This window comes from Eucyclogobius newberryi, unplaced genomic scaffold, assembly GCF_026437365.1.
Source record: "Eucyclogobius newberryi isolate DKJ021-1_F unplaced genomic scaffold, fEucNew1.0.hap1 SCAF_4, whole genome shotgun sequence".
Lineage (NCBI taxonomy): Eukaryota > Metazoa > Chordata > Actinopteri > Gobiiformes > Gobiidae > Eucyclogobius > Eucyclogobius newberryi.
In genome coordinates this window covers 14,014,377-14,039,163 of record NW_027316056.1, presented here as the reverse complement: position 1 = coordinate 14,039,163, position 24,787 = coordinate 14,014,377, and the positions used below count along the sequence as shown (strand labels likewise).

At 42.8% G+C, this 24,787-nt stretch overlaps 2 protein-coding genes across 2 annotated transcripts in view; both read left to right on the top strand.

The window, feature by feature from the left end:
- Positions 1 to 6,924: 6,924 nt before the first annotated feature.
- Positions 6,925 to 17,703, top strand: LOC140377150 (E3 SUMO-protein ligase CBX4-like). The gene is made up of 5 exons (XM_072462464.1): positions 6,925 to 7,032; positions 7,204 to 7,247; positions 7,697 to 7,762; positions 11,888 to 11,954; positions 14,565 to 17,703. The coding sequence occupies exons 1-5, from the start codon at positions 6,964 to 6,966 to the stop codon at positions 15,924 to 15,926; spliced, it is 1,608 nt and encodes a 535-aa protein (XP_072318565.1). The 5' UTR covers positions 6,925 to 6,963; the 3' UTR covers positions 15,927 to 17,703.
- A 4,885-nt stretch (positions 17,704 to 22,588) lies between these two features.
- The window catches only part of cbx8b (chromobox homolog 8b), a 2,496-nt gene continuing 297 nt past the window's right edge, over positions 22,589 to 24,787 (top strand). The window contains exons 1-5 of the mRNA XM_072462465.1: positions 22,589 to 22,691; positions 22,803 to 22,846; positions 23,067 to 23,132; positions 23,302 to 23,368; positions 23,947 to 24,787. The exon at positions 23,947 to 24,787 is cut by the window's right edge and continues 297 nt beyond it. Of these exons, the coding sequence (XP_072318566.1) occupies positions 22,623 to 22,691; positions 22,803 to 22,846; positions 23,067 to 23,132; positions 23,302 to 23,368; positions 23,947 to 24,717 (1,017 nt within the window). The 5' untranslated portion in view covers positions 22,589 to 22,622 and the 3' untranslated portion in view covers positions 24,718 to 24,787. The remainder of the gene's footprint in view (positions 22,692 to 22,802; positions 22,847 to 23,066; positions 23,133 to 23,301; positions 23,369 to 23,946) is intronic.

Here is a 24,787-nt window from a genome sequence, read left to right as displayed (position 1 = left end):
TAATGACTGTGACACACTTGTCGCCTCAGCAGGTTAAAAACATTTGTCACACGCGCCAAATCCCATTTTTGTGCCGCCTTTTCTCTTCCGAGATAAATGCCAAATAAAAGAACACACCTAGATCCTGTCGCTGTTTAGTTTGATCACAGTTCTTTAGCGTTTGTGCTCTGTCTGTTTCATGCCCGTCGTTACCAGGCTGTTTCAGTCAATTACAGCAGCAGTGACTCACCTCTGATGACACTTGATGAAACCGTGGCTGACCCAAGTGGCTGAAATGTATATTAATGTCCATGTTTAGTATGAATTAGTCTTGCGGTACACTCACTCTTTACGTTTTTAAGATATGTTGTTGTTTTTTTCATTTAAGGTTAAGGTACACTTTATTGTCCTTGGGTTTAGTTTAACCATAACCCAGTTTAGTCTGTTTTTAATGCAAATGTTGGTCATTTAATGTGATGTTTTAACTCATACATAAATTGCAAAATGTTCCGCTTAACCTACTTCATTGAACAGATTACCAAACTGATAACGGTGTAATAGCTTAGTTATTATCAGATGCTTTTGCAAAAATATCTCATTTGGCCATATACTGTTTAGGCTAAAGATTTATAAAGACTTATGAGTACTTAAGAATCAAATGAACCGTATCTAGCAGAATCCTGTTTGTTGAAAACAGGCAACAGAACAAACGCTGTATCATTGTTGTAACTTGGACTTAAACAAACTTTGCTGGTAAAATTAAAACACTAGTAAAAAGAAGATTGTTCATTTTAAAACATGTCTTAGTGAACTTTCTTTTATTTCCACTGTCAGTTATACCATATTTACCTTGTGTTCCTGTTCGTTAATTTCCTCAACGCTCGCTAGACATGACACAAACTAATAAAAGTTCCATTCATTCTGTCCAGGAAAGGTGTCTGATTTTTCTTTTCAGTATCAATACTTGCTCAAGTGAGTATTCAGTGTTGATACTAGTTTAAGTATTGATTAGCATCTGATTTGTGATACTTCTGACACTAGATCCTCGCCTAGTCCAGGTTTAGTTCCAGGTTTAGTTCCAGGTTTAGTCCAGCTTTGTCCCAAAACAGCTCACAAGAAAAGACCACCCCACAAATGTAACGTCTACTAATACTTTCACATCTACCGCAGTGACAAATAATTTAAAGTAGCGTCGTCTTTATAAGATAAGATAAGATAATATATTCCTTTACTGTCCCACATGGGGAAATTTCATTGATGCAACGCAGGTAGATACAGAGGTAGAATATATATCGTGTTATAGAATATAGATTGTGCGTACTTGGACTTAGACAAACTTTGCTGGGACAACACTAGTAAAAAAGCCTTTTTCAACATGTCTTGTTGTACTTTCTTGTATTTTCACAGTCAGTTTTATCATATTTACCTTGTGTTCCTGTCCGTTAATTTCCTCAACGCTCGCTAGACATGACACAAACTAATAAAAGTTCCATTCATTCTGTCCCTTCCCTCGCTCTACATCGCGTCCTGTTATGTCCTGTTTAGTAACACGGGTCTGCTTAACCTCCAGTTTTTCCACGCCTGTCACCCGATCTGCAGCTCAGCGCCGTGACGCAGGAGAAGCGGCACAAATGTCATCTCCATCAGGGGAAAGAGCAGTGGAGCCGGCGCAGCCAAACGTCCGAGAGCATAAGCGTCATGCGCCTCACCTGCTCTGCCACGTCCTCCTACAGCAGAGAGAGAACGCCCAGTGGTCCCGCTCAACGTGCTGGGGACGTCTGCAGACCAGGGTTAAGTGGTTTTAAACGTCCCGATTTATTAGAGAAGACGTGTTGTGAAAATGCAAGATAAGAGAACCTTATTTGTCTCACAATGGGGACACAAGAACAACAGGTGAATTGAAAAATGCATTCAAAAATAAAGATAAATAACTATTAAAATAGAGTTCAATCAAACACAGACACTAAATATTACAAATTATATACATATACAACAAGTGATTGTGACTATCATTGTGTAAGTGCAGCATATGGACTGAATAAAAAGCAAGTGAAGTGATTTCAGTGTGTTTTAGCAGCAATAATTCACCTGTAAATGCTATGATGTGTTTTAATGTTTTAATTGTGCTCTTAATTGTCATATAACGTGGTAAAAAATGATCAACTTGGCAGCTATAGAAACTATATACAAGGGTTACGTTTCTTTAAATGGACTTTAAATGTTTTTCTAATTGGATTAGGGTAAAAATGATTGGAGAAGTATTGAAAATCACATGATGCAGTTGTTGTTGTTGTCGTTGTCGTTGTTGTTGTTGTTGTTGTTGTTGTTGTTGTTGTTTTTACAGGAGTTTTTTTGATGTAAAAAATCTGAGAGCCTTGTGCTTCTAAATGTCGCGTGTATATATATGTCAGATGCTGTGTAAATGTGGACACAGTGGGACAGAGACTGGACCATTTAAGAATGAAGAGGCTAAAACGTCCAATAATAAGGAAAGAACGAACAGAAGCAAGCTCAGTCCTGGCTGAACGCATCATTTCCTCCCAGGTCACCAGATTCCAGTCTAGCTCAGTCTTTTATAAATCAGGTTATAGTCGTGTCCTGCTCTTCATTTCAGTCTGATTCATTCTGCTGTAGACTTTGCTTGATTGTGCATTGATGAAACGGTTTGATTATGTTTGACACCTTCAGGACATTTTGCAGCTTTCATCATTTGCGTTTAGGTGTCTTTGGGTGACTTGAAAAGACAGTGTGGAGCATTGCAGATGAGGAAGACGATCAGTGCATTATTGGGGGGGGGGAGACCTATTTGTCACGTGCGTTTGGATCACGTCCTGTTTGATTTGGGCAGATCACTCCGCTGCAAATGACCTCGCGGTGCAAAGTCTCTGCCGTGAAGGCTTCGCGCTGCTTCAGGTGAACTTCAGAGGCGCCGTCGAGCGTCACGCGCACGTGCCGCGTCGCGAAGCAGCGCGCGCGGGGGGATAAACAGTGTGCGCGTGCGTGCGTGCGCGTGTGCATACAAAGGACGGGCGCGCCTCTTGTCATTTATCCAGCGTAATCCGCGGGATCACGGCTTATTTTAGGGAGAGGAGCCGGTGTCCGAGGCTGGAGGCAGGTGACTTCTGCCCGGGACAAAGCTCAGCCCAAGTCTAGACCCTGGACCAACACATTATTATCATCTGGAAAAAAAAAAGATGATGATGAATGCGTGCGCCTTTTCCTTTGTGGCGCGCCGCGGTCTTAATTTAGAAATGACGCAGCTGAAAATGAGAGACATGGCGCGTGCGTTGCAGAGATGGAGTCAGACATGGGAGCGCCCGTGCTTTGAGGTGTCTCTGTGCAAACGCGGTGTCAGTCAAATGTGGCGCGGGGAGCGGGCTTTTCTGTCCTGTAGTGAAATATCCCGCAGTGGATTCACGCGCACTGCCGTATAAGGGCAGACAGTCGTGCCTTTGTGCAATAGGCCGAGCGCAGCCTGCGGGATCCGGCTTTAACCCCTGCGCTGCTGAATTTAATTTGGTCCCGTCGCCCTGAAACAATGCAACGGGACTAAAGTGAAGCACTGCGCGTTCTGGTTTGACGCCAGAGACACGCAAAGGGTTTCTAAGTGTAGATGTGTTCGTAAAGGGTCGAATTATTTACTAAAGTATATGTTTTAAGGGTGAAATAAGATGGTTTAAGGCCATTGTCTTTGCGTTGACTGCCTCACACTCCTTCCTCAGTAAAGCTTAATGTATAATTCTAAAGATGACTTTTACCTTTGGTGCCATTAGCATTTGGTTAGAATTAATTGACTAAATGTTAAAAACACCAAAGTACAATCCAGGTGAAGATGATTGAAGTTTGGACTAAATCTGACAAATTAACAAATCATCTGAGTAAAATTAATTATCCACCCATAAGCTTTTAGGAATTCCAATTTTATTTGGAAAAAGAACTCTTGAACCATAATAAGAAGAAGGCAACTTATGAACCAACCATCTCAACATTTTATATTTTCCACTACGCAATCAAGAGATAATTAAGTAAAAGCTCAGATTTAATTTAACTTAAGCATTATTATAAAAAGTGCTACGTGGGTGCTATCATGTAATAATTAATTGAACCCAAAACTAATACACGTCTAGACGTCTAGAGTGAAACTGGACCAAACTGGTGTAAGGTTCCTAAAATAACAAATCAATGATTTTTGTGTTGTTTTTTTAACCTGAACATTGCTCAGTCTGGATAAGAATCTAGATCAATAACTGTGGACATAATGATAAGGGCTAGAAACAAGAAACTACAGCCTAAATAACATAGAACACCAAGTTTGATGGGTTCTAAATTGAGTAAATGTCAGTCCTGGTGCGGACTTGGTTTAGTCAAGGTTTGGTTTTAGCTTTAGTCTGATTTGATGTGGTGAAAGTGCAAGAGTGAACACCCTTAACACCGTGATCATGCCCACTTCTGCTGACACGTTTCACCTCCCGACACTTCTACCAACTCCGTGCCAGTCTCCGACAGTCCAACCCAGTTTATCCACCACGAGTGCCAAGTGCCAGTGATCCGGCCTGAGCCTGCATGTCTCTTCAGAAGTCACCCAGCTGGAGCTATAAAGCCTCCGATGCCCCGCGTGTGATGCGATGTGTTGACCTTATCCAAACTGGAGCTCTCCTCTAACGCAGCGAAAATCCAGCAGAAAATCCCCACTACACGCTGCCATACGAAATGTCACCCTCTTTGTCTGACCTTGGAGAAGAAGAACGTATGGAAATCTATTCATTGAGATTCCCACAACGGCGCAATAGACTCAAACTGACCCGCATTATCATCCCCTGGACCTCAAGAGCGTGCCATAACGGCGTGTATATGTGCCATGTGTGCAGCTTTACGCACGCGCGGCCTTGCTTTGATAGGACCCCGCGGATCTGTCTACTGGCCTTGGAAACCCCCCCGCCACGCGCACAGAAAGACTATAATAATGAGCTTAGTTTTGGTGTGTTCTGGACTCGTTGACGTGGCCGCAGTGAGTGATGGGTGCGGGTCCGGGGCCGCAGTGAGTGATGGGTGCGGGTCCGGGGCCGCAGTGAGTGATGGGTGCGGGTCCGGGGCCGCAGTGAGTGATGGGTGCGGGTCCGGGGCCGTCGTGCGGGACCGTGAATCATACCACTCTTCCACAGCACCATTGACATCGCTCTTTTTTTTATTCTGAGGGAGGAGGTGCGTTCAGGGGATGGGTTAAACTTTTGGATTTTTGAAGGCTGTAGGTTCGTGCGTGTTTTGTGTTGCGTGGGTTCATGTAAAGGTTGGACTTGAACGTGTTGTGTGCATGTGAATGTGAGATGTTTTATTGTCTGCGGCTGTTGTCTTGGGTTTGCATGTTTTAGGGCCATGACGTAAAACATGCAAGTAAGGGGGAGCAGTTGATTTGTTTACTGTAAAGCGGTGTTTCACAACCAGGGGTACGCGAGCAGGCAGCAGGGGGCGCTTGGAATGGTTTCAAAGGTGATGAAATTGAATATTATTTGCAGTAAACTTTGTATCTTTCTAAATGTTTTGGAGGATTTTAGACATCACTATAATTAAAGCAATAAAATGTTGTATTAATAAGTGACCATGTGCTTTAAGGGACACTCGGATTGTGAGACAAAGCTGGTTCTCGTGACAAAAAAGGTTGAGAATAACTGCTGTAAAGAACCTGTCTATTAAACTTGTTACTTATCAGCATAAACGATGATAATGCTCCACAATTATTTTATATTTCTTTCTGTTATCTAATCTAGAGGCGATACGCAAGAATGTTTTATGGTATCAGACCTATTAAATTATACAATCTTAGTGGTGCATTATGTAACTTTTCTAGTGTCTACATGAATATTATGCTGCCTTACCTGGAATGTTCAACAGGTCCACTACTTTACATCTATTCAGACATTGTGATTCAAAAATACATGTATATTACCGTGAGAAGTGTCCCTCTCCATAGATCTGACCTGTAACTTGGCCTGGTGGCGTCACCTGTTGTCTGTGGAACATTCCAGGCTAGCTAACACTATAACCATAGAGACAAGCAGGTGGTGTACATCCTTAAAGTTACGTAGTGCACCTTTAATTAGACCTAGAATGTAATGGAATTTAGTGTCCATCAACACAAAGTATTTAATTTCATATTTTAAAGTGTTTCCACTTCCCACTTGTTTTTAACCTTGTTTTGTAAAAACGTGGGGAAAACATGATTAAGTATGACAAATATTTATTACAAAAACACTATAAATGTTTCTGTGGGACTCAAGCCACAATCAGAAAAGGTTTATTGCCATTGTCAGTGAACAAAAACTCACTAGGTGATTCAAACAATGGACAATAATGAAGCGAAATATATCAAATAAGACATACATTAAAGAAAAACTATTAAAATGACTATTTAAATAGACTTAGTATGTACACAATTTTACAGTTAAATAAACAGGAGTAGTGCAGAAGTGAAGAGTGCAATGAGTGACAGGTTGTACTAACAAACAGCACATCTAATTACACTTTTATTTGATAGTGGTTACTTTATGCATGTATGTTTGTTTATTTATTTATTTATTTGCGTATTTGTTTGTCTATCTGTCTGTTTGTTTGTCTGTCTGTCTGTGTGTTTGTTTCTCTTTGCGATCTCACAATTGATCCCCGACGCGTCCCGATGCCCTCCCGTCCCACTGCCCGTGAACGCGTCAGAGGGAACCACCCCCGCGCGCGGGCACCGCCCCCCTCTACGTCACAGCCAGTGTGATTTGCATGAAGTGTTTTCTGCTGCGGCTCAACTCGGCTGCAGAGCGAGACTCCGAGGGAAGAAGCGGCAGCACCGGGAACTCACGGAGAGGACGCGGCGGCGGGGTGTGTTTTTTATTCCCCCAATTCCACATCGGGACACGTACTGGATTAACACGCACGCGGGACATCACCGGACACGCGCGCAGAGGATTAATTTGATTTCGTTTTCTGGGGGGGGGAGAGATGGAGCTGCCCGCCGCGGGAGAGCACGTCTTTGCGGTGGAGAGCATCGAGAAGAAGCGCAGCAGAAAGGTTTGTGAAGGACGTTTGTTCCCGGGGCGGAGGGGGACGCGCGCGAGCCTCCTCCTTCTGCTTTGTGGATTTGACATGTGCATTTCTCTGCTGACCGCGCAATGCTGCTGCGTAAAGTGTCCTTATCCTTTTTATTTTCTGTGCTGATTGTCCGTTTCTCTGCCTTCACAGGGGAGGATCGAGTATCTGGTCAAGTGGCGAGGGTGGTCTCCAAAGTAAGTCATGAATTTCCAAATGGCAAGAAGTGGTCATAATTCACAGTGGAATTTATTTGGCTGCTGTTTTTTTTTTTTTTTGGCTTTGCTTTTGGCACTTGGGAGCCTCGGCCGCGATGATGGATGTAGTTTTACGACGTGTGCGATCCCCAGTGTGCCAATTAAGAAGGAGACACGGCTGTAATGGAGGCGCGTGTTCGTACATCTACAGATGATCAGGGGGACGCGCCTCTGCTCCGTGCGTAAAAGTTACTACGCACATTTGGCACTTGCGCCCCCCGGGGACAGCGAGTGCCGTAGCGTCATGTTTACCGAACAGTCAGAGCAAACACGAGTTACAGCGTGGCCGAAACTCCACTGCTCTGCCACGCATTGCTGCACATGAGGCAAATGTCCACAGCTTTTGACAGATGCCTCACTTATTGTATACAATGTTCTTTCTCTTTAAGATACAACACTTGGGAGCCAGAAGAGAACATTCTGGACCCAAGACTTCTGGATGCGTTTCAAGACAGGTAATAAACCCGCGTCAAGTGTCTTTCTTTAACTGTAAATGTAACGCAATAACTCCCCAAACTGGCACAAACTTGTCCCAGGACACATCTGATGTCCTTGGGCTTTTTTATGATATGATCTGAAGTTGAGCGAAACAAACCTCTTGAATGTGGAATCTGTCTTGTTTTGTTATTACATTCTTATGCCGTGATTAGAGCCAGCAACATCCACGCAATCACAACACAAAGCTTTGTTTAACAACCTCTTATTAAATCTCAAGTAAGACCAGTTGGACCGCAATCATTCATTTGACACATTTATTTGGGTTTTTGTGTGCGTTTTCCCCCCTCCCGCCTGCCTAACAACCTGTCATCCGCACCTTGAACCTTCTGAAACAACACACGCTGCCTTTTTTTTTAATCCTGGGAGGAGATGACCTTCCCTCTCCGCTTAGACAGTTGATACTAACCTGACAACACGGTGGCAAAGGTTAAACTTAAGGCCCACTCGTTCAGCGCCTGTCTAATCTCACAGTGAGTGTTCGGGATCAAGGCCTGTGTCGCCGGATCCGGGTTAAACTCGGGTCGGTGTCGTCCGCACAAACAGCCCGAGTCTCCGCTGTTTCGGCTCTCTCTGCCGCGGGTCACCTGATATCTGGTGTTTGCCGGCGCAGAGTGATCCGGTGTTGGTCACGTGATGCACCTGCGTTATCTGCCTATTGCGCCGCTCTCCGCCTGAATGCCCAACGAAGCTCTCGTTTGGCTAATTGGCCGTCGGAGCAAGCGATTATGAACACAATGTAGGCAATCGTCTGCTCTGAAATCCTACACGTGAAGGATACTGTATTATTGTATCCGTTAGTCACTTTATGTTTTAATAAGGTTTCACAGGTCTTTCCTTCCTGCTGCTGTCAGACTTTACAACAAACACTGTCAGCCCTGAACATGTGTCACTCATCTTCATAACCATGTGCAATACTGTGACATCATGCCACTCATCCTGGTGCAATATTCTCTGTCAATATAACAGCTGTAAATAAGATTGTTATTATCATTTTTATTAAGAGTATAAGAGGTTTTTTAGTTTTTCTACAATACAGTTATCTGTTTTTTATTATTATATTTCTATACCTGCTCTGTGTTGCAACACTGGATTTTCCCCATTGTGGGACAAATAAAGGCTTATCTTATCTTAAAGAACAACGTTACATTTAAGTAGGACCCATATTTTGGTTCGTGGGTTTGTTTGCGAGTCCAAAATCAATGTGGACAATAACATATTGATTCAAGTGGTCTTTTCCTCAGACATATAGACCCTAAAGACAACATTATTAATTCATAACACTTATGGTCTATAAATAAACGGATACAGACATGTTCCCACCCCTTTTCCCCATTGTTCAGTAACCTCTTTTTATGCATTCTGTTTCCTTATCATTTGATCAAAAGTATACAGTATATACAGCCAAGATTATCGCTTTATATGATTAATTTACTTGTATATAGTCTGTTCAATACATTATTAGTACAATATTATTACACTTCTTGCCTTTCTTGACATTTCCATCACTTTCACATCTCATAAAGACTGTTTTTTGTCATTATTTTTGAATTACTTTACATTTATGTCTTCTTTTGTTGATTTTACGTCGATTTTCTTTCTCAAATTACCAGTAAAAGCCCAATTTCTCCCAATAAAGAGCTTTTGAATATTCTATTTTTTGTATAATGAAATATTCAAAAGTTTATAAATAGACATGTTTAATTCTTGTTCCTTCTTCTGCACTTTTGAATCAGTTGTGAGTCATTGACGTGTCATTGTCCCCTAAGCATTGTCTCACTCTTCAATGCCCCCTATTAGTGTGTACCAGTGTTCCTTTAGTAGTATTTTCCCCAATTAGAACCATTTTGACTCTATTTAAGACAAAATGATCATACAAAAGCATTATGGAGGACATAAAATGCACTACAAAGCACATTTGCTATTCAAATACTGTACAAAGCCACCTCTATTTTTGGGGAAAACACTGACCAAAGCAATGATTTTAGACTCTACCAGGTCTTTTATAGTCAAACACTATAAATAACTGTTTTGATACTGCTGTGTATGCAAGGATTAGCGATAATAGCTTTGAGGCAATGCAGTGATACATTTTGAGACATATTATCATGATACTAAAATACCAAATATATCCACTCTAAGATGCATCATATCTTCCAATCCGTTGTTGGTTCATGAGCAGGATTTCTTAGGCGGTTTGACAAGGATGTTTATATTTGCATGATTAACCAACAGGCTCAAATTACCCCCTTGAATGTGCAAACCAACCTTTTGAAATGCGTCAATATTTAACGTCACGCCTTATGGCCATGACGTTGTGCTGATGCTTCTCGTCCATCATTTCCCGCACGTTCACCTGTCCTCTGTCACTCTCTCGCTTCCAGAGCAAACAAACCGCACCGGCCCGTGTCTGTTTCAGCCATTACCTTGCTCTGCGAAAGGGGCGACTTTATTGAAACTAATTGCCGTTCTCCCCGGGGAGCCAAATTGTCTGAATGCCGGGCTATGAAAATACACCGAGTCGTCATTGTAATTAGATGTGAGGGAGTGTGGCGCGGGGGGGAGGGGCCTGACATCATTCTGTCTGTAGTGTTGAGTTACTCCTTTTAGAGTCAGACCTGGGCCGGAGCAGTTTAAGTCTGAAAAAAACCTTGCAGTGTCAGTACGTGTGTGTGTTTTGTGTGTGTGCGAAGGCTCGGGAATGAAAAGCAAGAGGTAAAAGTGAATTTAAAAAGGTGTTACCGGGTCAAATATGATGAGATTCACAGAGTAAGTTTATTTTATACAGGAAAAAGGACATTTCTACCGTGTTTCAAGAGGAGAATCATTTCTCAGACACCAACTTTCCGGTGAAATTGTATGTTTTTTTTTTATTTTGTCTAGGAATAAAGTTATGGTCGTAAGCAGAAGCTGGAGAGAAGAATGAATGTACCGGGAGTTGTCATCTAGAATTGCGTGCCATAAAGTTAAACTGGTTGACTGTATTAACGCTGATGCTCTTTAGGTGATTTATCGGTCAATGGTGTCGTGGTCGACCGATTATTTAGATTAGAAGGATTTATGAGGACGACAGAGGAAATGAGAAGACTTTGAGTTTATTCTGCATTTTTCATAACCTTATTGTGTAAATGGCAGTGCAGTTATTGTCTTGATGATGAGAGAATAGTTTGTCAGCTGATCGATCGGCAGGACATATCTTTAAACGACCAAGAATTTCCTCATAATTCCTCATAATTATCCTACAATAACTTGCTTTGTAAACTACTGTCGACGTGTGAAAAATTTATTAGATTTGATCGAATGTGCCGTGCAAAGAATTAACCTTGAACTCTTCATTTTGACTGCGTATTTGGACAAAAGAGCAAAAACTGCTTACGCATTTGGATAAGTGCAGACAAAACTGTCTCTTCTTCATTTTCCCCCACATTTTCTCACGCGCAGCACTGTCCACCGTCCTCTTCTTTCACATTTCGGTTCCTGGCACATTGTCAACATTAGCATTTCACCAGCAAACACAAGATCAAGTCATGGTTGATTTGGTTTTAGTCAAATCAAGTTGATTTGCAGTGCACCTCTCATGTAAACACACAACTCAAAGTGATTTACATAGAATTAAAATATACAACTTCATTCATCATTTACACGTTTCCAATAAGACTTTGCATACATGATTTTAAACTGCCCTCAGTAAACAAACATGTTTGAACAGAAGGTATAAATGTCATTTATTGACAAAATAGGGGTGGGATTAAATACATTTTTACTGTCAGCCACTCCTTTTCGAACATGTATTTATCTATATTTATCTACATGTCACGAGTGTTTTAAAGTGATAATGTCTGGTTTTCTTGTCATCATTCGTTTTAACTTGATACTTGTGATAAACATGTTTTGAAAATGTAAATTAAACCGGGCTGATTGAAACTACAGGGACCGGTAGCCATCATTTTAGGCTAAGTTCCTCCCCTCCTCCCGCTCTGCTAATGCGCACCAGAGGAGGACACCCGTGACGTGTTGTTGCCAGGCGACGCACACTCATCTCTGGAGACACTGCTCTAATTGGCCGCTGTTTTCTTTTCCCACAGGGAGCGACAGGAGCAGCTCACGGGCTTCCGCAAGAGAGGACCCAAGCCCAAGCACCTCCTGGTTCAGGTGAGAGTCTGAACACCCACCGACAGGAGCAAAATGAGACTTAGAAATGATGAGGATTTTCAAAAAGCATCGTTTTAGATTCAAAATAATACACTTAATCAGCCAAAAGTTGTTCTGTGCAAACTGAAAAGACTTATGTAAATACTAAACGGGAAGATCAAACTTGCTGTAATGATAATATTATTCATTCTTGGTGCATTTCAAAGTCTTCAAGGTCACATTATAGAACAGATTAAAACAGTTAAATAGAGCTTGGGATTGAAAGAAAAGGTTAAAAAAACGACACGTCCTAAAGGTTTGTAGACATACAGTAACATTTGCTAAAAACAATATTAAAAAAGTAAACAGAAGAGCCGTGAAACAACCAGATAAGCCGGTTACATCACGACTGGGAAACACATTTATCACACTATAGTTGATAAGATAAATCTTCATTGGTTTAAAATGAGGCAAACTGAACATTCTGACACAATCCTGAACTAAACGATACAAGACCAATCGCGATACTTTGTGGTGATCATTGAAAATAAAAGGATCAAACAGTTTGATCTCTGGTAATAAATAATAAGACCCATACTCGTGTCCATCCAGTGTAGAAAGGGCGAGGGGAACCCCAGTGAGCGGCGTTTGTTCCCCTCTGGAGGGTGTTGATGTAACACATGGGGTAAAGTCAGTGACGGGACACAAAGCCACAGTGACATTCCTCTGAGCTGAGGTCAGAGCAGAAATGTCACTCTGTGGGAAGGGGCTCAGACGGAGAGGGTCCCAGCAGGACGAGGGGCAGGTCTCAGGATGTCACAATGTCAAATGCACTTTAGTTTTACGGTTGCTGTGAGAAGAAACCTTACAATTTTACAATAATTCACGCTTTAATGACACCATGGTCAAACAACCCTTTATTTTCTTTTATTCACATTGTCTGGGATGTGCAGCTTTATAACCTCACAACATAATCAATACCTACTTTGATGCCACACACACAATTACACTTTAAACAGACGATATTTTAGCATTGTTTTATGTCTTTATATGTTAAAATTGTAATTGTATTTCAACCTAATGCTAAAGTAGTCAACTAAAGAAATTCCTGGTCGACTAAAGACATTTCCTGCCGATCTAGTCAACTAAAAAGGCAAAAGATTAAGTATCTTTATGTATCTGATCAAATTGCACTCATAACACTGCACTGGAGTTTATGCACGCTTTATGTACGCAGCAAAGTACAAGGAAACTGCATATTTACATGTGAAAACTCCCAGATCTTCAGCCAACTCACTCCATGCCTTCTCCTTTTTGCTGCTCTATATAAATCCATATATAAATCCTTATAATCTAAATAAAATAAGATGCCTTCGACTGATTAAGCAACAAAAATGGCTAAAGGCCCTACTATTGTCATAACTCATAGAATATTATTTATTTATTTGCTTTGCGATTTATAGTAGTTTAAATATTGATTAGTAACAGGGTTTTTATTATTTTTGAGGTAATATGTTTATTCAATATTCAAAACACTCACGATAATAGCGTTTCCTATTTTATGCATGTCAAGGAGCCATTCAAATGTACAATGCAGTTGGCATTTTGTCTGTAATAATTATGTTTTAAAACGCTAAAAGTTCATGCTTCATAGTGTCAGGAGAACTTTAAGGCACAGTAACAAAACACACTGAACAAATAAGGAAACAACATTCATATTTTGCATCAAATCAAGCAGTAGTTTTATTTCCCTTGTGGTCCATAAAGTTTTGATCATACGTGGAAAGTTACGTCTTAAAACGTTTTCATTTTACTCGCCGAAACCTGGAGTATGGCCGGTGTCAGCGTGAGGTCACTGCAGACGGACCTCTTCACACATTCCACACACGGTTTCTGAGCACATCCTCGCGGGCCTCATTTGAAACATGGCGTTGTGTTGTTGTCTAGACACATCTATGCAGCCCCCGACAGCCCGACTTCAATCCCGAGACAAATCTGTTCATTTTTCACGGCTCAGTCTTTGTGAGGCTGCACCTTCGGCACTATTCAAATCATTCCCAGTGTATTCTAATGTAATTGTAGTTCTTTATCAGCAACATTTTTGCTCCTGTTTTCAAGTTGATTTAGCGTGGCACAGCCTTTATACTAAATGTCAGTCTGGCTCATTTGTCCAGGTTTGGGTGTGGCTCAGAGAGTACACTCACTTGTAACCTCTAGTAGCAAAACATGGACGTAACATCTAAAAGAATCGTTTTTAAGAGCTATAAAGGCTATTCAGATTTACTAGAATGCTTTTTGTTTGATATATCTGACTGTTTTCACATACTTTGAGGCACTACGAGGCCAAACATAAGTAACAAGTTCCCAAAATCTGAAAGAAAAGAAGAGAAAAAATAAGAATCAATCAAAAGTGTTGCTTCTGCGTTACTAATTGAAAACATCGATCAAAGGTTAAATCGGGAGCAACGTGTAACTGAGAGAAAACCTGGACATGACTGGAGCGAAATGGGATGAAAACATGATTTCAAATGACTCTAGAGTTTTTTTTTTTAGACCTTTTTATAGTCTTTGCATTGTACATTTCTTTCCGTGTCCGTCCATCTCGTAAATTATTTCACTGTTTTTTCCCAGGTCCCCTCGTTTGCCCTGAGATCCAACATTTTGGCCGACATCTGCGAGGAGGAGAGCCACCAGAAGTCCAACTCCATCCAGATGCAGTACCAGCTGAACAGCAAAAAGCACCACCCGTACCAGCCGCTGCCCCAGGACCGCGACGCCGACCAACCCAACGCCAAGAAGTTCTACTACCAGCTCAACAGCAAGAAGCACCACCACTACCAGCCGGACATCAAAAGTCACGAGGCGGTTTTCGTCAAACCCAAAGACGTCAAAGTCCCGGATTTGTCCAACAAGGGGTACAATCTCCCCCCCGTCCTGCAGCAGAAATGGGTGCGGGACAAGGACTCGGGTTGTTTGACTAAAATAAAGGATATTACAATGGAGTTGAAAAAGCTCCCGGCGGATTTGAACGGGCACAAAGACGGCGAGAAGGTGAAACCAAAGGAGGACGTGGTGACGCAGAGCAACGACGTCCGCAACGGGAAACTAAAAATAGTCAAAAACAAGAATAAGAACGGACGTATTGTGATCGTCATGAGCAAATACATGGAGAACAGCATCAAATCGGACGGGGTGAAAGTCGACTCGGACAAGCAGGTGCCGGACAGCAGCACGGAGAACCACATCAAGAAGATGAAGCTCGTCAAAAAGCTCGGACTCATGACCGGATTTACAAAATTATCCAAAGACAAATCGACCTTGGGGCTTGAAAGCGGGAACTGCCTGAAAGAGAAAAGGGAGATTTCTCAAACTGAGCCAACTGTGACGGCGCAGGATAAACATGTCGGGGTCGAAGGTCGCGGCCAGCTTCTCGTGGATGAGGCTTTAGGGCTGACAACCACAACTAATCTTGTCTCCTCGCCTTCGGGAGAGAAAGAAGAAGAAGAAGTTACCCAGAGAGCACCTCCGACACTGAAACGACACCTTCCCGACGCACTAGACACTGAACAGAACGCACCGAGAAAGCGTTTTTTGAGAACTCTTACCCACTCTCGCTCGCCGTCCCCGCAAACGACAACGCAAAGTCTCCCCGACAGTCAATTACTACCCGACTGCGATTACCAGGACGAGCCTATGGACTTGAGTATGGACAAATCGAAGTCCGGCGTCTCGACAGCGGACCGCGTCGAGCTTCTCCCCGAGGCCGTCGACGCGTTAACTCGGTCTGAAGCGCGAGAGCAGACGGAGCCACAGAGCGTCGTCGCGCAACAAACGGAGGAGGAGAGTAATGCCAGGCCTTTGTCCCAGAGCGACCACAACAAGAGGAAAGACGTGCACTTTCCCGCTTTCCAGCCCTTTCTCGGGAACATTGTGATCACGGACATCACCACCAACTGCCTCACCGTGACGTTTAAGGAGTTTGTGACGGCGTAGCTGGTCTGGATGGTTCTGTATGGGGCCGTGGGGGAAGGGAAAAGGGTGTGCAGCCTTCTGGATTTCTTGTGTTTTTGCATTTATGCCTCCTAAAATCCGAGAAGTCCTAAATCTTTTCAGACCGTGCTTTTCATTCGCTTTTAGTTTTCCTGTTTAACTAATACTTTGCTGTTTTAACCTGCACACATACCAAAGTTTATAAAGCTATCAAAACGGCTATAATACAGTAGTTTAACAATGAAAGAAGGAAATTAAAAGCATGAACAGAAGAAAGACTTGCTGTATTGTTAGCAGACGATGTGGCAGCAGTCATGAAAGGAATCCGAGGCTCTGTAGTGTGAAATTAAATCCCTTTATTAGCTTCCCGAAGCTGACGCGTTTCAACTGTTAACGTGTCTTCATCAGGGCGATGATGGAACGTAAAAGGATGTTTCCAGTTTTTTGGTCGTCTTCGTTTTGCTTTGTTTTCATCTCGATCAATGCAAAAATATAAGAAATTGTGGTGAAGGTGAATATCTTTCCTGGCATAGTACTTGCAGCATAGTGATGCTTGAATGTACAAATGAACTTGCCCTTTTTGTAAAGTTTGGATACAAGACTTAACTCTTTGTTTTGTATTATTTGCATAGTATTTCTCATAAGCTCTGCCTGGAGGTCGGTCACATGCAGTATCTGTTCTAATCCAAGTGAAGCTCATCTAACTTATCTTAAAAGTACAGAATCTTAGACAAAGTTGCACTTATCCATGTACATACTTTTAACTTTTCTATGTTTGAGTTATATAGTCATTTCAGATGTTGATTTTGTAAAAGAAAATGAAACAAATATATGGAAACATGGTAAATGACACTGTGTTGTGTGTGAAATGTGAGGACTGATGCTGCTGTGTCATGTTAAGCTGGTGTTCATTTGACAGTCTAGTTTTCTCCCAAAAAAGCTCCTTTGTTTAAATTTACATCTACATCTGGTGTATTTTGAATCTTTAAATCTGAAACTTGGCACAAGTCACTTCCAAATGTATTATTTATTCTATTTGTTGTTGAACCGTGACTGGTCATTTGTTTTCCTATTCTTAGCCAGCTTAAGGTTGAAGAATATAATCACTTAACTTTGACAACTTAAATATATATATATATGAGGTTTCTTTGTCATAATTTAATCAAATGTTTAGCTGAAAGTGGCCGTTTTGAGTCGATGTCACTTACTGAACTAAACCTCACCGTTAACAAGTCGCCTTTAGTTTCTGTGGCTAACATGATTTTATATAAATATAATTTTCTTCACACATTTTTTTCTCACATTACCTGTTATATTGAATCAACTGACATAAGACGAAAACAATCCAATTTCTTCAACAAAAGCTTCAAAAATGCAATAGGACTCAAACCGACAACCATCCTCTATGTAAAAGTGCAAGATGCAAGTTTTCTGCTTGACCGGAATGTTCCACAGTGTGATATAGACGGATCTATCCTTCATTTATTCAATGACATTATTTATAACTACTTGCTTTGGGTGTGTCACCTGCTTGTCTCTAGGGAGAGTGTTTAGTTTTCTGTGGAACATTCCAGGTAAAACAATAACTTCCTTGTAGAAAAGAACGTTCTACACGTGGAAACTTTAACTGTTCTTCTAAAGGTTTCATACAGTTTTGTTGGCATCAGCTCTGCAGTCGGGTTGATCCGTCTGTTCTTTCTTGCCCTGCTCTACAGCACTAACACTGCTGTTTGAGGGCTCCTCTACATTTTGCAATAATAAAACTTATTTGCAAGTATAATGTGTGGGTGTGTCTTCTGTGGGGCTGGGTTGTGTTAAGTGCATTACAAGGTGATCTGACAGATCTATGGGCTGTTTGTGGAGTCTCCATGAAAAAGTAAGCATCCATTACTTTCCTGGTTCAGTGCTTGAATCATTATCGGTCAGTAGTCTCCAATCTGAGGGGCAGGGACCCCAAAGGGGGGGCCAGATATAGGAGGGGGTCCCCAGGGCTTTGTCAGGTCAAAGGGTATAGAAATAGAAATAGAATAATTTGTGCAAATGAAATAGTAAAAATCCAAAACAAATTATTGGAAAATAGTTCTTGGAATGAAAATGCCACATTTGTTATTTATTTCTCTAAATAAATGCTTGTAATTATTTTTTAATCATCTAATGTAATTGTGGGGGTCAGTTTTAGCCGGCAAGGCTCTGGTTCAAGCACGAGAGGCTTGAAGGGAAAATGCAAACCACTGACCCTCCTCGCTCCATTTAGTTCTTAAATTGAATTATAGTTTTGGTCTTCAATTCTAGACCTTTTGATGCTATTTAAAGACACATTGTAGTTGTAGATATATATTGTGATGTTAAAGTAGCACAAAGTCTAGTCACTGGTTTGGAGTAGTTAGAATGTGACACTATTTGTGGCAGTGAAGGCGGTGAGGTCAGGATTATTACAGAGGCTCTGGGTTATTTTTAGACCTGCTATTTGTATGTGGGCTGTAGTGACAGCAGGTCACGCCATTGCTGCCTTTGGAGAGCAAGTTACAACATGAAAAATGCACCAATCACAATAGACCCGACAGAGATGGACAATGAAGTATATTGTTCTAGTGAATTATGGAATGTTTAGACTTTAAAGACTTGACATATTGTTTTAGGCAATTGCATTTGCCAAAGAGTCCTCAGAGCATGACAGCCATTTGCCTTCATAAATCTGCCAAAATGGCAAGGCTCTCATAGTATATTTAGTTCTCAAGGTTAGAAAGATATTTTGTCACGAAATAAGCAAGATTTTAATACAATGATTTATAGCCTGCTGATAAAAACAAGGTCTGCAGCACTCTCAGGGAAAAGGCTTCTACAACGTTGGTCTGATACTGCATGTGAAAAGCAAAACACAACTTTAAGAGAAATGAAGTACAGGGCGGGTGTGTTTACCTCTGGATCATTCATCACCGGTTAAATCAGTGTAAATGTAACCTTCCTTTGTCCCTCCTCACGGAATCACAAAAGCCCTGAGCGGCTGGACCCATTTTTACAACAAACGAATACGTTCTAAAACATTTCAAACCAAAGTGGTAAATTGGTTTGGATTGACACGCACAATTCTGCAGACTTCCTTTGCTGACGTGTTAGTTAATATCCGGTCAATGTGAGCAGCTGTTCCGGTCACGCGCTCGAGGAAATCCCAGAGACGCGCGGAAATAACGGGACGGTTCTTTCTTTGCTTGACCTGTGGCTTTTTTGTGCACAGCAGTTAGGCCTACAGCTGATAGTTAGGCCTACAGCTGACAGTTAGGCCTACAGCTGACTATCAGGCCTACAGCTGACAGTTAGGCCTACAGCTGACAGTTAGGCCTACAGCTGACTATCAGGCCTACAGCTGACAGTTAGGCCTACAGCTGACTATCAGGCCTACAGCTGACAGTTAGGCCTACAGCTGACTATCAGGCCTACAGCTGATAGTTAGGCCTACAGCTGACAGTTAGGCCTACAGCTGACTATCAGGCCTACAGCTGATAGTTAGGCCTACAGCTGACAGTTAGGCCTACAGCTGACTATCAGGCCTACAGCTGCCTACAGCTGACAGTTAGGCCTACAGCTGACATTAAAACTTTCATACTGACATTAAGAGAAACGCATGTCCATAAAGACTAAATGAAAACCCTTTGAGGAGCCAGCTCTCCTCACATTTCTTCTACAAACTTCTCTACAGGCGCCGAGTCAGAAACAACCCTCCTCTATCAATATTTACAAGTGGACAGCAGTGAGAAGATGTCCTGCTTTAGGAAAAAGGGCCTCCGGTCCCTTCAGAGACGGTTCTTATAAGTTCTAACTTATTCTAGTTCTAACAAAAGAGAAGTAAATTTGGTGATTCAAGATAGAGAGAAGGGGTATAACAAATAGGCTTACGGACCAAACGAGCCCCATAACGTGTGGAGCTTCTCACAGGATCAGACCATGGGCCTGATGTAAACCCAGGGCTTTGCGTGCCACGTCTTCTTTGATTCCTCTGAGTTTCCATGTAATGATGACCAACATCATCAACCATGAAAGCGTGCGTCCGGGCGCGTCCGGTCCACGCTGGGATTGGGCACGCGAATTCCGTGACACAGCGACCGTGCGCGTTCACACATCTGCTCTGAGCGAGCACCAGCCCCACACAGATCCACTCAGGGGCCAAATAAAAGGTCTTAAGGCCTTAAGAACGAAACCTGCTCCACGTCTTTACTAGATCTGGCGCCTCGTCAGCGCGTGTCTTCAGTGAGATCAACAGCACGTGACGCTGCAGGACACGCAGACAGGCCCGACCCTAATGCACAGATCTATCTTTGAGAGCAGGACCTTGTGCTTACACGCACCATCCGCAGTCTAAATTGTTAAAGTGGACATCTAAAGATGACCCCATGGTCGGCACATGTGAGTCGGGCTGTGATGCGTAAAGCATTTGCCTGAAACACACCCTGCCAGTCTCTCTGAAGTGCAGTATGTGCCAGGGCTGCCCTCACAGGGAAAGAGAGAGTAGAAGAATTGCTTCTTGCCCAGATACAAGGCAACCAATGGAGTCTGGCGCGGCCGCGTGCTGCAGTGCAGCGTGCGCAGACCAATAGCATCCACCGCGCGGCAGCGCCCATCTTCCTCCGTGTGCTCGTGCTCGAGGTTATTAACACGCACGGAACCTGAAAAAACGAAAGCCACTTAATGAATGAGCTCAGTGCGTGTCTGTGCGGCTCGTGCATTAAACAGAGCGCGCGCCTTTGTTCCTGCTCCACATCAATAGAGCTCTGGGTCTCACGCGCAGGTGAAAAGTGCACGTGTAAAAATACAAATGTGTTTTAGAGCGCGCGCACTTTTGCCATGGGGTCTGAGGCGCGGGGTCAGATGTGTTAGAATGACATCTTACTGAACTATACTCTTTCAAATGGTTATTCTTGATTAATTGGACTACGAAAGGACCCGCGCCACGCGCGCATTGGCAGTCTTAATTATTTTCGCTGGATATTGTCTTCACAGATAGAAGTGCAACCACTATCAAATTTAACAATTTCCTTTCACTCAAACGTGTATTATTTGTATAGCTCTATTTGGGCTGTATTACTTATTTGCACATTACGCACCTTATTATGACCTTAAACTCACAATATCTTGAACAATTCTGTCCTTTGAAACAGCTTTCTCAAGGCCACATGAGCTCATCTCTTTTTGGTGCTAAATAGTGCTTTATAAAAATAATAATAATAATTAATATTATTATTATGTTTATTTTTATTTCTATAAAGGAAAAGCTACACCCAAGCTCTCACTTTGCCCATGATCATTACATTATTTTAAAAAAAAAATTTGAGTAGCACTAAAAAGTTCCTTTCCCTGAAACCTGGCCGGCCCAAAAAAAGAAGAAGTTTCTCTTCCTTTTTTCTCTTATTTTTGTCTTAGGTCTATTGAGTAACCAAACACATGTGTTGATTGTGTTGGGCAATGACCTACAGTGACACAAACAACAGGCCTGTTCCATCTTGAAGCAGCGCCGACCTTCACACCAATTGTTTAAACCAGAATCAGACATTTTGTTAAACTTTTAGCTGAATCTTGCCAAAATAAAAATACTTTTATGTGCTAAAGACCGTCAAAAACAATGTTTTTTTTCTCACACATATTTTTATAGTGGTGACAATAGCCAATAATATAAAGAGTATAAGCTTTTGTCATCAAAGGCCTTGTATGTTTGGGGCTAAATTCAGCTCCACCCGGCCGGGTCCACGGTCCTGTGTGTTTCATAATGGACTTTACTGAATACAGCTGCAAATGGAATTTCAAAAGTTAAACGCGGGCAATTTTGCGCGTTAAAATGATGCACGGTGATGAGACATGATATATTGTTGTTGTTTTTGTTTGTTTTTATTCATTGAGATTATGAAAATCACTCAATAATTTTCATTTAGGCACTAATAACCAAAACACATTTTCATGTGAAAACAAGGGTTGGTAGGCCCAAGTCCAAGTTCCTTTTGGCTCTAATGTTTGTTTAATCTTCCAGGATTATTGAACGTTTCACTGCACAAATGCACGAGTCCCGTGCTTTACAGTCGGATCAGTTAAAACTGGTCTGCCACTTTCAACCGCACGAAATGAGCCAAATGTGAGACAAATTGAACACTTCCTCATTACAAACACCCGCATCTCCTTAATCATTTGCGGTGATTTAATTAATTTGATTGCAATAAACGACCGGACTCTTCCCTGCAGGAGGAAGTAAACCTGTGTCACACAAACTAATTCAACATTAACTCTTGACGCGGGTTTACTTTTTATGTGACACGAGCTACAGCCTGAGAACACGTCGTTTCTTCGCGTCCACAAAAGCCGCCTACCATCTTTTCTTCTGTGCATTTTTATCACGCGCGCATTTCCATAAACACCATTCCACCCGCGCTGCTTTTTCAACCGCAACCGCACGTCTGTCTGACCATTAACCGCGGAGGAACACGCCATCTCCGCTCATTCCCCCCCTCCACCAGCGGTCGCACCACTCTCCTCCCCACCTCGTAGCAACGCCTCGACCAATGCGCGCCTCAGATCCCACTGTGTTTCCCCGGCAACCACGTACGAAAAACTGCGCGTACGCCGCCGCCGCCGTCCTCGAGTATTATGGTCTGTCGGGGGAATCCAGCGCGCGGCTCCGGGAGGAAAGAGGAGACTGTGCTAGCGGCGGATCGGATCATGGAGCTGTCCGCGGTGGGAGAGCGGGTCTTCGCCGCCGAGTCGATCATCAAACGGAGGATCAGGAAGGTACAAGTCTAATAAACCTCGCCTCTCTTTTCCACTGTTACTGTAAAGTGTCAGCGCGCGGTTCACGTTCTCGCTTGCAAGCTGCTAACCAAGTGTTTTTTTTTGTTGCAGGGCACGGTGGAATTCCTCGTCAAATGGAAAGGCTGGTCCCCCAAGTAAGTCCTTCTCCTTCTTCTTCTTCTTCTTCTTCTTCTTCTTCTTCTTCTTTTGTTGTTGCGCGTTGCACGGTTTGATCGCCGCGTCTGGGAATGTGTCGCGCGGTGTAGCTCTCAGGCTAACGCCGCTATCCTCCTCCGCCGCCGCGCAGCCTCCCTGGATTATTAACGCAATGTTCTTGTTGTTTGTTTGTGTGTGTTTGTTTGTTTGTTTGGGCAGATACAGCACGTGGGAACCCGAGGAGAACATCCTGGACTCTCGACTCTTGGCCGCGTTCGAGGAAAGGTGAGTGTGTTTTTTGTTGTCTCGTTTGTTTGTTGGCCTTTTTGCGCCGCAAGGGCCGCAGCAGCCGCCGCCGCCTTCCATGTGTCTAATAAAATAAACGGTGCCCGCGCGGTGCTGCACTTTGCTCCGTGACACTCAAACCTGCTGCTCTGGTCCGTGTTGTGTTCAGGGAGCGTGAGAGGGAGCTGCACGGGCCCAAGAAGAGGGGGCCAAAACCCAAGACGTTCCTCCTGAAGGTTATTATTATGCTGCGTGTTTTTCTTGTCATGTCCCGTAGGCCTGTGTCCCTTTTCCCTTCCGTCTAATTAACACTCATTATGTTCATTTCTAGCACTGCATACATACCTTTAAGTGCGATGTTCTAAGTTTGAGTTTGGATGCGTTTGTCAGTCTTTAATTGTGCCGGCAAATGAAGCCCGCGCAGTTTTAAATGTCACAAAGAGAAATGTTCGTAATCTCTTTAGTGACTTTAGCAGCTATTTTCCTCTAATGAAAGTGGAGCGTGAAAATTGTCTAATGGCGCAACGTTGATTTGGCTCTAAATACCTGAGCTGCCAGGGCATTTGTTTAAAAAACTGATGTGAGCGCTGTTTTTCTGCCAATATTTCATCGTGTTTTATAGTTGGTAGAGGTCAGGTAATTGCCTTCAAACTGAATGAAATAAATTCTTCATGTTTTTGAGTGCTTAGTTTTGCCTCTGACTGCTTGGCCTGTTCATAAATAACACGCAGTCGTAGTAATAATTTAGATTAAATTGTGGTAACATGTTTGAGCCTGTAATTATATCCAGGAAATGTGTCTTATTTCCCTGCAGGCCGAGACTAAAGATAAAAGCAGGTCTTATGTGTTCAGAAGTGAAGCTCTCAGAGGAGTGTCATACCCCTATGCAGAGCCACCACCCAGGGCCCGGGAAGGCCTCAGGGCTGTGGTCCCGACCATTTTCCCTCCCAGCACCGTTAATCGAGGAGAGAGCTTCCTTATTCAAGAGCTGGCCCTGCAATACTCTCCTCCACACACCAGTTCTGATTTAAGGGTCTCCAAAAAGAGAGGCCCGAAGCCTAAGCCACACTTCCGGGATGGCGCTTCTATAACATCGGAGTCCCACAAGAGAAGAGCAGAGGAGCACGTGGAGCAGGAGACTAAAATGCCCAAACTTCAGAGTTCAGGGCAGATCAGAGTTGTTAAGTCGGTACATGAGCACGCAGAGAAGCATAAACATCACCGTGATTCAAGCAGAGTTGTGTCTGGAGCTGACTTCCATCATGTCCACTCTCCTCGCAGCAGACTTTCTCAGCAGACACACATGGACTCACACAAGACAAGAGACTGCCTGAGCCCCTTCAAACACCAGTCCAGACTGGGCCTGAGTCCTGGGCCTCCCTCTGAGCCACCTCAGTTGGAGAAGCCATATTTCTTGGACCGTTCATCCCCGATTCATCTGAATGAAGACTCTGCTGAAGTGTCATGGAGGCCTTCTCTGCTGACCATGGAGAATGTCATGGTGACAGACGTGACCGCAAACCTCCTGACGGTCACGATCAAAGAGAGCAGCACCTCCAAAGGCTTCTTCAGAGAGAAGAGATGATGCTCTGCTCTCTCCTTTTCTATGTATCAAATACATATGTGAACATGTACAATACTGTATAGAACTAGTA